Raw genomic sequence first — 12,645 nt, 5'->3', positions numbered from 1 at the left:
GAACTTAACCCCCTCGCTATGGGGCAGCCGTGCGTGTTTTGGAGGTCACCCAGTTTATTTTGACCAACACAAAGCCATGCTCACCTGGCTCCAGCTCAGACACATGGCAGTCTTCGACAGCTCCGGAGGGGCTGTGGACCTTAGCATCGATCTTGCCCTTTGCCCCATTCAGCCTTATAGCAAAGGATGCCGGCTGATTAACTTTTAATCCAGACTCCTGAGAATGCAACAGTCAGATTACCAAATTTAAACTTCTCATTTCAGACAGCACAAGATTTGTGGCAGGGAAATAACCACTTCAGCACAATTTATTTTAAGATTTCAACAAAAGGCACGAGGTCGTGACTTGCATTAACTCTAAAACCAGAAGGTCTCTCCCTCTTAGAGGTGGCTGATGTAAGTCACTCACATCACCACGGCCCATCTTCTCCCACGACAAGAGACCATTTTTGCAAGCCAGATGACTCTGCCAAACCAGGCAGAGGCAGGTTTACAAGACTAGTCACCCGTTATCACTGAGGTCAGCCCCCAATATACACAGGTACTTGATTTAAAGAACATTTAAGCTATAGCTGCATTTTTCAGCCTGTTCATTCATTCCAGATTCATTCAGGAGAAAAGCCTCTGATAATCCAGTTGTCTGAAAGAGTAATATGCATGTTTATATTTGCCACAAGAGGCTACATTTAGAACACTACCATGAGACATCTCAACATGAGAAAGTAATTTAAAACATAAAACCAGATGTTGCTGTGTTGCCAGGCCATCGGTGGAAGGCGATGTAGCTCAGCACCCGTACCGCAATGGCCCTCCACCAGAGCAGCCATACTGCTATCCAGCAGTAATATTTCATGCTAAACATACTTTACCTGAATTTGTTTTCAACTAAATCCTGAAGAGGGAAATAAATGCAACTGAGTAGAACTGAGGTAGAATGTATAAAGCAAGTCCCTGATGCGGGTTTACTGGAGGCTGATGCTGCGCACTGCGCACTGTTACCAAATACTCAGCTTTATCTGCCTCTCCAGGACTTAAGTGAAGTGAGTATTCCTGTCAAAGAGTCTTTAAATGAAACACAAGAGAAACATCAATACCACAGTGACTAATTAACGCCCTTGTAACTCCTGGTTAGAAGAGATACCATCGGATCAGGCTGTCGCGATTCATTTACACAGCCAAGGTGGAGGAGTCCTGCAGCCCAGGAAAACTGCTGGGAACTACAGCTGGAACATATCCAAAAAGAAAGCCTTAACCAAAGCACTAATTATCACCACTCCATGAGGACTGAGGTGCAGTATATTTAGACACAGATTCTCAGTCTCGCTTCCAAGTTTCTGGCTTTGGAGGTTTAAGTCAGGCCTTTAATGTTACTTGCACTTCAATGCATGTAACCACACATAAAAATAATATGGTGAGTTTAACAGATAAGCCCAGACCAACTACAAAGCTGGGATTCACTGAGACTCGCTGTTGTTCGTGAATTATCTAAGCTGCAGCTGTGTGGTTTTCATGATGTAAGCCAGAACAAATCCGCACTCTGAGCTCAGGGCAGGGCCCCCCTCCATCCACCCACACAAACACTCTGATGAGGCTACAGCAATGTCCCAACCATGCAACCCTACACTGCCTCATCCATGGAAATCCAGCTCTTCAGCCCATATGCCAGCTGAGTAACTCAGAACCAGCATTGCTGGTGGTTCACATTAATGTTTCCATTCTCCTTGGCCTCCCCTAGCTAAGAGGGTGGAGAGCATGCTTTAGCTCCTCCAGTATGCGGTTAGTAACCTTTCTAGAGCCTCTTATTCTTAGGTTCCAATTGTTAACACCTCTAATACACTCAGTTGAGCCTTTTGCCTTCAAATTCTGGCTCTGCTGGCCTAAGTTACCATGAGGTCAGCTGCCAAAAACCTCTCTTGAAAATAAGCACCATCCAAGGCAAGGCTATCACTAAGAAGAAAGGACAACCATTTTGGTTTCAGAGAACAAGGACGAAATCAGTCAGTGTGGCACGTTGTGGAGATGTTTCCTTATGTCTCACCTGAAGACTAGTGACAGTGAGCCTGCGAGCATCATCAGAGGGAGCGATGATGGGAACCAGGTAGGGACTTTCAGGAATGTGCTCATCATTGAACTTTATGGACACCTCATAGTTGCCTGTGGGGAGAAAAGAAGCAGTGAATGTCCTTAGTATCTTTGAAAGCAGCAATCAGTATTATTTCAGTTTAATTTGGTCTTGGTACATACCTGGCTCTTGAACAATGTATGACACGCCACAAGACCCATCTTTATGGTCTTCAAAGGCAATTTCTGCTTTACTTGGGCCTTCCACAGCAATAGACAGTCCTCCAGCTCCAGCTTCCCGTGTCCATATACTGAACTCAGCTGTTGAACACATAAGAACACACAAGTGTAAGTTCGCAGCTGCTGCTGCTGGGTTTAAGTTTCTTCTTAACAGACCGTGCAGCATCCCACAGTTGTGTATGAGGAACAGTAACTGGTTCCACCATCCCGAGTGATAACACTTAGCCTCTTGGAGAAACTGCTTGTAGCCTTGAATTAGCTTATCAGCCCTGCATAGCACACCTTGTAAAAATCAAGCTCATTCTGTAAGAGCACTGTTTCCAAAGCATGGATTTCAAGAATTCCCCATCCACGTGACGCAGCAATATTTCCCCATGTTTCTCCATTGACTGCACCTTTCTCGGAGCAACCATACAGTGTCACGCCAAGCTCTGTTCAAGCTCAAGAGGAGAAACCAACAGAAACCAGAGCACCGAGCTGCAGACGTGTGCATAGCAGGCACCGAAGCCAAGCAAGAGCAGAGAACTCACCTGGGATGCCTGTCTCTCCACGCTCCAGCCCTGGGCCTCCAGCTCTCACTTTATGGGCTCCTCCCTCACCCAGCGGCCCCACAGTGAACTGGAAGGGGCTGCCCGGCACCGGCTGCCCTCTGTATTTGACATCCACAGTGTGAACCCCCATTTCTTGTGGCACAAAGCGGACACAATAGGTGTTTTTGTCAGCTTCCATGATTTCTGCATCAAAATTTCTTCCAGAGGGACTAGTCACCTGGGCTGTCATATCCCCGATATCAATTTCTAACAAGAAGAGAATAAAAGGCACGGATTAAAAAGTGACAAAGGGCTTTAGTGTTTTGTTTTTGGAAGCAGGACTTGAGCTCAAGTGATTACACAGTACAAATGACAGGAAAGGCACGCAGGTGCCAGTTTGGACGCTCAGCTAGATGCCTGTGCCGAGCAGCAAGCTACAGATTACCAGGTGTTAAGAGACAGATGAAGAGGCTGGATAAGTGCAGCCCACTAAGTCTGGCCTGTGTGATTCACATTTGCCAGACAGCAGTACAAACACCTCCAGCCAACATAATCGCCTTAAAACCAGGGAGAGCTGTGCAGCCCACACTCCAGCTTGCTGTACACAGAATCCATGAAGAACTTGAGGGTACCAGTGGATGAAAAGCTGGACATGAGCTGGTAACATATGTTCACAGCTCAGAAGGCCAACCGTATCCTAGGCTGCATCAAAAGAAGTGTGGCCAGCAGGCTGAGGGGGGGGGATTCTGCCCCTCTGCTCCCCTCTAGTGAGACCCCACTTAAGAGCCCTGTATCCAGCTCTGGAGTCCTCAGCACAGGAAAGATGTGGACCTGTTGGAACAGGTCCAGAAAAGGGCCACAAAAATGATCAGAAGGATGGAACACTTCTCCTGTGAGGGAAGGCTGAGAGACTTGGGGTTGTTCACCCTGTAGAAGAGAAGGCTCCATGAAGACCTTACGGCGGCCTTTCAGTACTTAAAGGAGGCCTACAAGAATGATGGAAACAAACATTTTAGCAAGGGCTGTAGCAATAGGACAAGCAGTAATGGTTTTAAATTAAAAGAGGGCAGATTTAGGTTAGATTATTTTTTACAAGAGCAATGAAACACTGGCACAGGTTGCCCAGAGTAGTGGTAGATGCTCCATCCCTGGAAACATTCAAGGTCAGGTTGGACGTGGCTCTGAGCAACCCGGTCTGGCTGAAGATGTCTCTGCATGCTGGGGGGAAGCTATCTTAGTGACAGGATGGCTTAATGACAATGAAGTTCCTATTTCTAGTGTTCCAGGTCCCACAGTAAACAAGTGCAAGTTACGGTTCTGTGGATAAGGACATTACTTACCTGGAATTTTTAGGTTCAGATCACATATGCTTCCCACTGTTGCCACAGAAGGAGCCCGTCTTGTTCGTGTGATGCTCTCCTTAACTCTTCCTTCACCACTTATCTTCACAGTAAATGGGCTGCCTGTAAGTAGCACAGCAAGTCGTTCCTCCTCTGCTCACTACACACTGCATTGAGCGGAGGACTGAAAGCTTCCTCTAACTGCCCCCCCACCCTGTACAGGAAGTTTTACGGCCAGTGGAGAGTCCAAGTGAAATACGCCCATGTAAGCAGAACAGTTTGAGATACTTGCTCCTTTTGGAGGGCGCTGATAGGACCTCCTTGAATCTTTGAGACTTACAGCCTGAGCCAGATCACACAGCCCACCCACGGTTCCAGCGCACTAGCCAGCTAAGTAAGACTTTTGTTGTTCTAACCAGAGTTACTGAACACTCCTGCTTACCTGGAATGTGTTCGTCTGCAAATTTAGTGGACACAATGTACACGCCAGGTACAGTTGGGAAATAAGACACTTTGCAAGTTCCATCTTCTAGGTCTTCAGTTTGGATATCTACCTTGCTGGGTCCTTCAACTGCCAGTGAGATCCCACCATAACCTACAATACAGCTAAGTCAGCCTCAGATTTCCATAGTGCTGCTATAAATTTGACATAAAATAGTCCAAACCCACAGCAGTAGCTAGTTGTAGCAGAATACGAGTTGCACAATGCCTTAATGATATTTTTGTGGTGCTAATCAGTCAGATATTTAAGGCACAGCTTGCATTCAGCTTCTAAAATGCTCCGACCATATCTCTTTCACTTCATTAATGTTGAAAAGTTGGCTGCAAAGACTGGCCAAAGCTCCACATTAAAACAACAGGAAAATATCTTCCCCATTTCTGTCCTGCTGTGTGCAGTGATGCTAGAACCAAGCACCATCAAACGAAAGAAAAGCTTCATCAGTATCTCAGTGACAGTCCCTGTTGGCTATAATTGAAGACTGTAGTCAAAACAATGCAAATAATTTTAGAAGTTAATAGCATTGTCTGTAGTTTATAACTGACAATAATGACAGTGCCTGCTTAACAAACTGTTTTCACCTGGTGCTTTGCAGCTTGCAACTTGGTGGTTGCACACCACAGAAGACAATGCTCTCATTTAGAAAGGATACATATCTTTCAGCATCTCACAGTCCCTTTGCAATGGAACTAACCTGCATCTCTTGTGTCTACAATGAAATCACACATTTCAAAAGTCCGTCCTTCTACCAAGCCACGTCCATAAACCCTCGCTCGTCTTGCATCTCCTATCTCAGACTGGACCACCATGATTGTTACAGGGCTGTTTGGTACATGGCTCCCATTTTTCTTGATGCTAACCAGATGTTCTCCTACTTCCTGTGGAATGAAGGAGATGCCTACAAAGCAAAGAAATAAGACAAACTCATTCACTCTTAATGCATGTCATACTTGATTAAAAAGCCTTAATCACACCAAGAAATGAAATAATGGAAGAGCACTCTCTTTACACATGTTGAAATGTTGTTCTCAAATGGGCCACAAAGCCATCCACATATACTGATAAAAAGCACTTCAGCCACAACCTGGCACATATCCTGCAAGCTAACACAAGAGGTCATTCTTCATACTTTTCTGTCTTTGATCAACTGTGCCAAACAATATCAACCACTTGATTTGACAACACTCCTCTGGGAGGGAGCAGAGAAGTCAGTCATTTAACATTGCAAAACAAACTGGAGTAGAGGCTGCTATACTACTCTCCCAGATCAAGGCTATCAGAGCTTACCAATGTGGTTATTGGGTAGCCTCTTCAGAAGACAAGGCTCATCGCGACCTGATGGAGCTTTAATGCTAGCTGTTAGGAGACTGAGATCGGTCTCATTGATGTCCAACAAAAAGTCAGCAGCTGAACCAAGCTTAACCTGGGACCGCCTTCTGTTATCATCTGCATATATAAAGAGAAATGAGTCAGAAACTATTACAATGTTAGGCGCTGAACAAATGGAGGACTTCATGTTCCTGCTGCAAACAAGGTTCCCCATGCTATCAGAGGTTAATTTTCATTATCAAGTGCTTCCAGAAGTCCAAACTTTATACCTGTGATCTTAGCCGTGAACGGACTGCCCGGGATGTGCTTGTCGTTGTACTTAACCAGGATGCTGTAATTCCCAGGCAGAGTAGGCAGGTACGTGACTGTGCACGTCCCGTCTTTGTTATCAATGCAGCTGATCTCTGCTTTTGAAGGTCCTTCAATAGCCAAGTCCAGTCCACCTAAGAAACAAGGAGAGCAGCACTTCTGTAAATCTTGGTGCATACCAAGTCAAAAGAAGATCCAGTACTCAGTACTGAAAATGCAGCTTAGATGCCATTTTTTTCAATGGAAAGCAGCAAAAAGCACTAAGGCAATTCCACTAAGACCACAACTCTATTTAGTCTGTTAGATTTACCTAGAAATGATTCCAGGTCCAGTCATCAAGCCACCTTCAGCTTATTTTTAATTAAACATTTTGCACTCTGTACCACAGGGTACATCTACTGCTCTCAGGAAGAAGTAATAAAACAGTTCTTACTGCAAGTTGCTGCCTGATATTTGCACAAGTCACTTGTATCGCACCAGAGATTCATAGTCGGACAGATGAATGCAAAGTGATGCTGATGTGTATTGCATTTCCAATAATTTCCTAGTTTAGGGTAGGATGAGTTTAAAGAACAGGCTTACCCTCTCCGGCATCTTCCATGACAATGGTGAAAGTTGCTGGTTTATTGGCAACCCCATAAATGAGGCCCAGCCCATAAGCAGACACACTGCCGCTGTTTGGATAATTCACATAGAACTGCAGGGGGCTTTCTAAAGGAAAAAATAAAAGCGAAAGAAGTACTTGTAAGAATAAATGTCCTGGACTACAAGAACAAAACAGACATCAAGTTGCTCTGACCCAGTGGGATCTTCTACTTATTGATACTCACATTCTTCAATGCCACTCTTACTACTTGATATTTGAAGAACCTTCACATGACTGTAATGCACTTATAATGAATAAGCCTCCTCTTTCATCTTCAAAAAATACTTCTCTACCATTTGTTCCACATTCCGTCATGACAAAGTAAGTGTTACTCAAACTCAAATTACCAGAGATAAGCTTCAATGATGTTGTAAAGGGTCTTATTCATTAGAATTTTTTTTTTAGCACATTAAATCAGAACATGACTCAGAAGCAGGCTTTCAATCCAGGCACAGATCCTGAATTTTGGTAGCTCAAAATTAGGAACTAGCACAGCACATTGTCTGACTCAATGAACCCGAACTAGCAGATTTGAAGGGTATCCAAAAACATACTTGCCAGCCTTAGATTAGACTGTACGAAAAATACAGTCACCAACAACCAGTAATGGTGTCACAAAAAGGCACAGATAGCTCTGATGTCCAAAGCTATATTTTTCAGCTGAGACAGTAGCAAGTTTGATTCATGACAGCCTTTAAGAAGGAAATGTCAGGATGTCACCCTTCTGTCCAGGCGTAGGGTAACGGTCTTACTGAACCCATAAATTTGACACCTTGGCACTTATGGAAGTGCTATATCCAAAGTGCTGAAGATAATGAAGTAGCACCATGCATCGCATTATCGAGCTCCCTGCTTCAGCCAAAATTACCCTGTGTTTCTGTACACCAACAGAACCAGCAATATTTTGGCTGACGTCTACACATCCTTCTATAGATCTGCTTATTTTCACCCCAGCTCCGTGCAGCCAGCACGCTCTGAGAGCCACAGGGCAGCTCCAGTCCCCAGGCGAGGTAAAGCATCAGCTGAGGAGCTGCTGAAGTAAGGACAGAGAAGAGAAGAGAAGAGAAGAGAAGAGAAGAGAAGAGAAGAGAAGAGAAGAGAAGAGAAGAGAAGAGAAGAGAAGAGAAGAGAAGAGAAGAGAAGAGAAGAGAAGAGAAGAGAAGAGAAGAGAAGAGAAGAGAAGAGAAGGATTCTGTTTGTTAAGATGCAGCCAGGAAGGAGGAAAGATTACAGCAGAGTGTGCATGTGTGTTTTATTTTATTGCAACAAGATGGAAAGAGTAACTACCGTGTTCTAGCCAACTGATCCTCCCAACAGAGTGGGGATCCTATGCCAATGCAGTTTTAAGGCTAAACATATACTGTAACCAGTAGTTTTGCTGAATAGCACAGCAGTAAATTCCCATCTGAAAAAAATCGTAGTTCAAAAATTGTATGTTTCTTCTTCATAATAAAATACCACAAAAGCTAGTTTCCAAACCCAAAGTCCATTTTAAGCCTGGCTGGTACTATTAAACCACAATGGAAGCTCACATGTGCCGGCACTAACTCCTTTGCTGTAGTTGCTCTCTGAACTGCTTGCAGATCAACTGCTGCCGAACACTACCAGGTTCTGAGCAATTCCCACCGCAGCGTATACCACTAAGCTGTACAAACCTTAACAGGGAGCAGATGCATCAGCAGAACACGGCACTTGGATCTGAGCCGCCTACTTTGTCAGACTCACCTGGGATGTGATTTCCCATATATTTTATGTGCATTCCATGCAGCCCGACCTCAGTAGGAGCGTATCTCACTGTTACTGTGCCATCTTTGTTATCCACAATATCTGGTGTATCCGTCTTTCCAGAGGGCCTGAATACTTCACCTACAAAAAGCCATTGTGGGAGTTACACAAAGAAAAGTTGCCTGCTTCCCCTCTCCCACCCACAAAGAATTGTCTGGCCATGCTAAATTGTTCCAAGTCCTTCCCCACAGGCACAAATAGGAGACTAATGGGAACGCTAACCAGACATGCTTTCTACTTAAACTACATGAATATAACACAGTGGTAGACATCTGGCAAACAGTCCTGTGACCTTATAAACTCTACAGGCAGGGCTGTTTGCTTCAGCCCCTATAATTTCCACAGCAGGCCCCAGGAAAGGCACCGATCTACCTCATCACAAGACACTCCCCTCTCCTGTGGCTGTTTTGAAAAGGAAAGATCAGTTGACCGTTCAGCAGGGACGGGCCAGGACTTGGGGTGGGATTGCTGAGCTACAGGGCAGAAGAGGACCCGGTCCATGTGCGCTGGAGCTTAGTGCAACTGGGGTGTTACTGGGGTGATGCTCTCAGCTGCCAGACCCATGGGAGACGGGTCACCTGCTTTGGAGAAAGTAGGTGACAGGAACGCAGGATCAGACTGTTTTATAGTATCTAAACAAAAAATAAGTAGCAGAGCTTATCAAGGATTCATGCAGCTGCTCCAGAGGGAAAAAGCAGCAACAGGTCCTACAGTACAGTGGCTCACAGCCTAATACCGAGAGCCACGGCATCATCAAGAATATCCTCATTTAGCTCAAACCATTGGCAGGGCGTATCCGACTCACCCTCAGCGAGTGTCACTTGATGTGAAATTAAACAACTAAGTTGCTGGCAGGATACAATCCTCCCATACACATTGTGGTCTAGACCACCCAGGCTGGTAACTGCAAATGGATAAACTTGCTAACAAGAAGCAAAACCTCCCATAGGAACTATGTGTAGCCCAGGTACCTGTTATTTCTCCTTTCCGTACAGCAAAAGGGATAACCATATCAAAGGGTCTGAATTCCATGCCATTCATGTCTCCAACTGGGACATAAGCTTCTTCTGTGACCTAAAGGAAGCAAAAGAACGGGTCACTTCAAAAACGAATGGTAGACCCAAACAAGCACTGAGCAACTCCACTGTGAGCACAAGCAGAAGAGAGCGCGTGGTGATTATCGCAGCCAGCCACAGGACTGGGCTCAACCAGAGCAGTGTCCAGCCAAGCTCTCCTTCGTGACACCACCACACTGCAGAGCGGAGCGAATCAAACACGGTGCGAATGGAAGACATGCTGGAAAAAAGTTAAGAGATAAAAATGGAACGCAAAGGGATGGAAGACAATGTAGTGCACGCAAGACCCAAAGTGGCTCCATCTGAAAGGATTTAGTTGCTTAAGGCCTGGAAGAGAAAGTGATTTTTGAATGGGGCAGAGTGATTGCAACACAAAACGGACAAAAGAAACAAGTTTCACAAGGCAACACTGTGCTGTTTTACTGGGAAAACAAAGCAATGCACTCAGGTTGCTTTTGCCAACAGTAGATATTGCAGAAGTAGAAGCTGTAGGTGTAATGATCCTCTTCGTGTTTAAATGAAAATTTATTTGAAGAATCCCTTCAAGAAGCAAAGAAAAAACAAGGTCTGGATCCCAAGAACGATTGATCAAACAGAAAGAATGAACACAAGGACTAGAGCAATTCAAGCAGTCCCAAGAAGCAGGCTGTCATCTGAAATGGAACACAGATGGGGGAAAAACAGCTGAAAAATGTAAAAATTGTGTACCCAAGGGCGGAATCCGGGGGGATGGGCGCCCACTGGCTCCTGCGACCGCACGGCGGCATCATCTGCATCTACAGCCTGTGCAGGGGTAGAGGCAGGTTAGGTGTTACTCTGGTATGGTGGCAATTCACATCTTTCAAAGTACAGAACACACACCACCTTCCAGCTCCTGAGCACCTTCCACCGTGCAGCCCTCACAAGTCCTCTCACCAATGCAATGACCTGGATCCAACTGGGGCAGCTTGAAAACTGCCTGTGTCTGCATGCATGGGACACTGGCCGAAGCCACCAGTGGTGCAGCAAATGGACAAGGCCAGTATGGGCCATCGTTAGGAGCTTGGGAGGGAAGCTGGAAAGCAGCGCCTGCCTAAACGTTGGTGGAAATAAATTGCAGAGTTCCTTTATTACATGACTGGTGTAGGGAAGGAGATGAGAGGTTTAAACTTAAGATACAAGTCCCCAAGCACTGCGCAGCACAGGGAGGCAGGGGAGCCTGCTGCTGTGGGAAGGCTGCTCCCAGCTCATGCACTTGGGTGAATGACCCAGCCCACGGCCAGTCACAGCTCCAGAGCTATTCTTCTGATTCATAGCAGGGATAGTGTCGTCAAGACACTGAATGTGTTTTCCCCCGGCGCAGCCTCCCTTCCCACCAGGCATGCCAAGAGGATGACTTGCAAATTCCCATCTCCCCCATTTCACACAACAAGAGTGGCTCAGGCTCACATCCACGCATGCAGCTCCACCGCGCTCAGCCACCCCAGTTCCTCCTGCCATTTACACCACTGCAAACCACCTTAACAAAATAACCCGCTGGAAACTTAGGCATGGAAAGACTCCACTAAGAAAACCAAAGCAAAACAGAAATACTGCTGTTTCAGTGTTCGCTGTCCCCAGCTGAGACACCCAAGTCAAACACGTACAGTATCAGTCAGCTAGGAAGTGGGAATTTTGGCTGGCCGGGAGCAGGCTCTCTGACTTGAATAGGCATTTCCTGTGGTAAGCTTTGAGCAGCAACCAAGGGAACTGTTTTTTCTCACAGAAACCTTTGGAGACACTGGTAGTGATCTGCTGGGGTGGCAGGTAGGAAGAGCTGGCGTGACCGGCCCTGAGGACTCGCCTAGAAACTCCAGCCAGACCCAGCACAAGTACTGCCGAGTGGTTTTCCAGAGTGAGACGCACCAGAGGCTGTCTCAGTTGAGGTTACAAGACAAAGACTTGTTCTGCCAACACCATGAGCTGTTCTTGTGAAGGGCTTCCGTGAGCCCCAACAGACACCTAATCTGCTCTTCAGGGATGCTGAGGTTTTGTTTGTGTTTTAAACCGAAACACAATGAAGTACTGTGCATTGGAAGGAACACAATTAGAAGGCAGTGGATTTGGCCGTAACAGTTTAACTAGCATTTGCAAATAATTTTTAAGTGTGAGCTAACAGTCTGCTTCCCTGGGATCTGTTACCAGACTGTTCCTTATTTTTGGGTCAACATTAAAACCAGCGAGAGGCTGACAAGTCAGAGCGCTGTATCTGACAATGGCTGAGTAATTAGTCGTGGAAGCGGATTATAACCACCCTTATATACCACTTATGAAAAGAACTACAGGAAATTAAAAATGAATTTGTTCAGAGAAGCCAAGTCTTCATTCTGCGATGGCTTCTATCCCTCCTCATCTAACTGCATTGTCTGCTCAACATAGGCTCTCCAAGTAACAGATTCGTTAGCTCTTCTTTGTCTAATACATGCCTAAAAACACATTTACACACAGAGTTAACCTATCACTAAATAAAAGTAGAAACAAGAATCCAAGTGGGAGGTACTTTTGGAGCAGAGCTGGCTTACCATGACAGTGAAAGGACTGTTGGGAATTTCCACCCCACCAAAGCGGACATAAATCACATAGATTCCTGGTTTGGAGGCTGTGTAGAAGATATCGTAAGTCCCATCCTCATTTTCAATAACTGCTTCATCTGCTTCAGCTTCTAGCCCATCTGGCAGCAGCATGGTGCACGTCACTTTTCCCTTCCCTGCTGATTTGGCGTCTACCACAAAACTAACCTCCTCACCAGTCTTCACAGTGGGTGCAATTCCAGGACCTACAAGACAATTTTCATTACAGAATGCATTCAGAG

General features: G+C 45.6%; 1 protein-coding gene across 3 annotated transcripts in view; it reads right to left on the bottom strand.

The window, feature by feature from the left end:
- Positions 1 to 12,645, bottom strand: part of FLNB (filamin B) — a 90,606-nt gene that overhangs the window by 10,856 nt on the left and 67,105 nt on the right. For 2 of the 3 annotated variants that reach the window (XM_054076377.1, XM_009571107.2), the window contains exons 31-44: positions 12,356 to 12,609; positions 10,524 to 10,598; positions 9,711 to 9,813; positions 8,680 to 8,820; positions 6,891 to 7,019; positions 6,269 to 6,442; positions 5,958 to 6,116; positions 5,365 to 5,568; positions 4,614 to 4,766; positions 4,172 to 4,294; positions 2,832 to 3,098; positions 2,245 to 2,382; positions 2,039 to 2,154; positions 85 to 217 (exon numbers count right to left, since the gene is read on the bottom strand). In XM_054076377.1, coding sequence (XP_053932352.1) covers positions 85 to 217; positions 2,039 to 2,154; positions 2,245 to 2,382; positions 2,832 to 3,098; positions 4,172 to 4,294; positions 4,614 to 4,766; positions 5,365 to 5,568; positions 5,958 to 6,116; positions 6,269 to 6,442; positions 6,891 to 7,019; positions 8,680 to 8,820; positions 9,711 to 9,813; positions 10,524 to 10,598; positions 12,356 to 12,609 — 2,169 coding nt within the window. The remainder of the gene's footprint in view (positions 1 to 84; positions 218 to 2,038; positions 2,155 to 2,244; positions 2,383 to 2,831; positions 3,099 to 4,171; positions 4,295 to 4,613; positions 4,767 to 5,364; positions 5,569 to 5,957; positions 6,117 to 6,268; positions 6,443 to 6,890; positions 7,020 to 8,679; positions 8,821 to 9,710; positions 9,814 to 10,523; positions 10,599 to 12,355; positions 12,610 to 12,645) is intronic. The other variant, XM_009571115.2, reaches the window with a different exon arrangement.

Source organism: Cuculus canorus, chromosome 11 (genome assembly GCF_017976375.1).
Source record: "Cuculus canorus isolate bCucCan1 chromosome 11, bCucCan1.pri, whole genome shotgun sequence".
Lineage (NCBI taxonomy): Eukaryota > Metazoa > Chordata > Aves > Cuculiformes > Cuculidae > Cuculus > Cuculus canorus.
The sequence above is the reverse complement of the archived record's forward strand: the minus strand, read 5'-3'. Positions and strand labels throughout refer to the sequence as shown.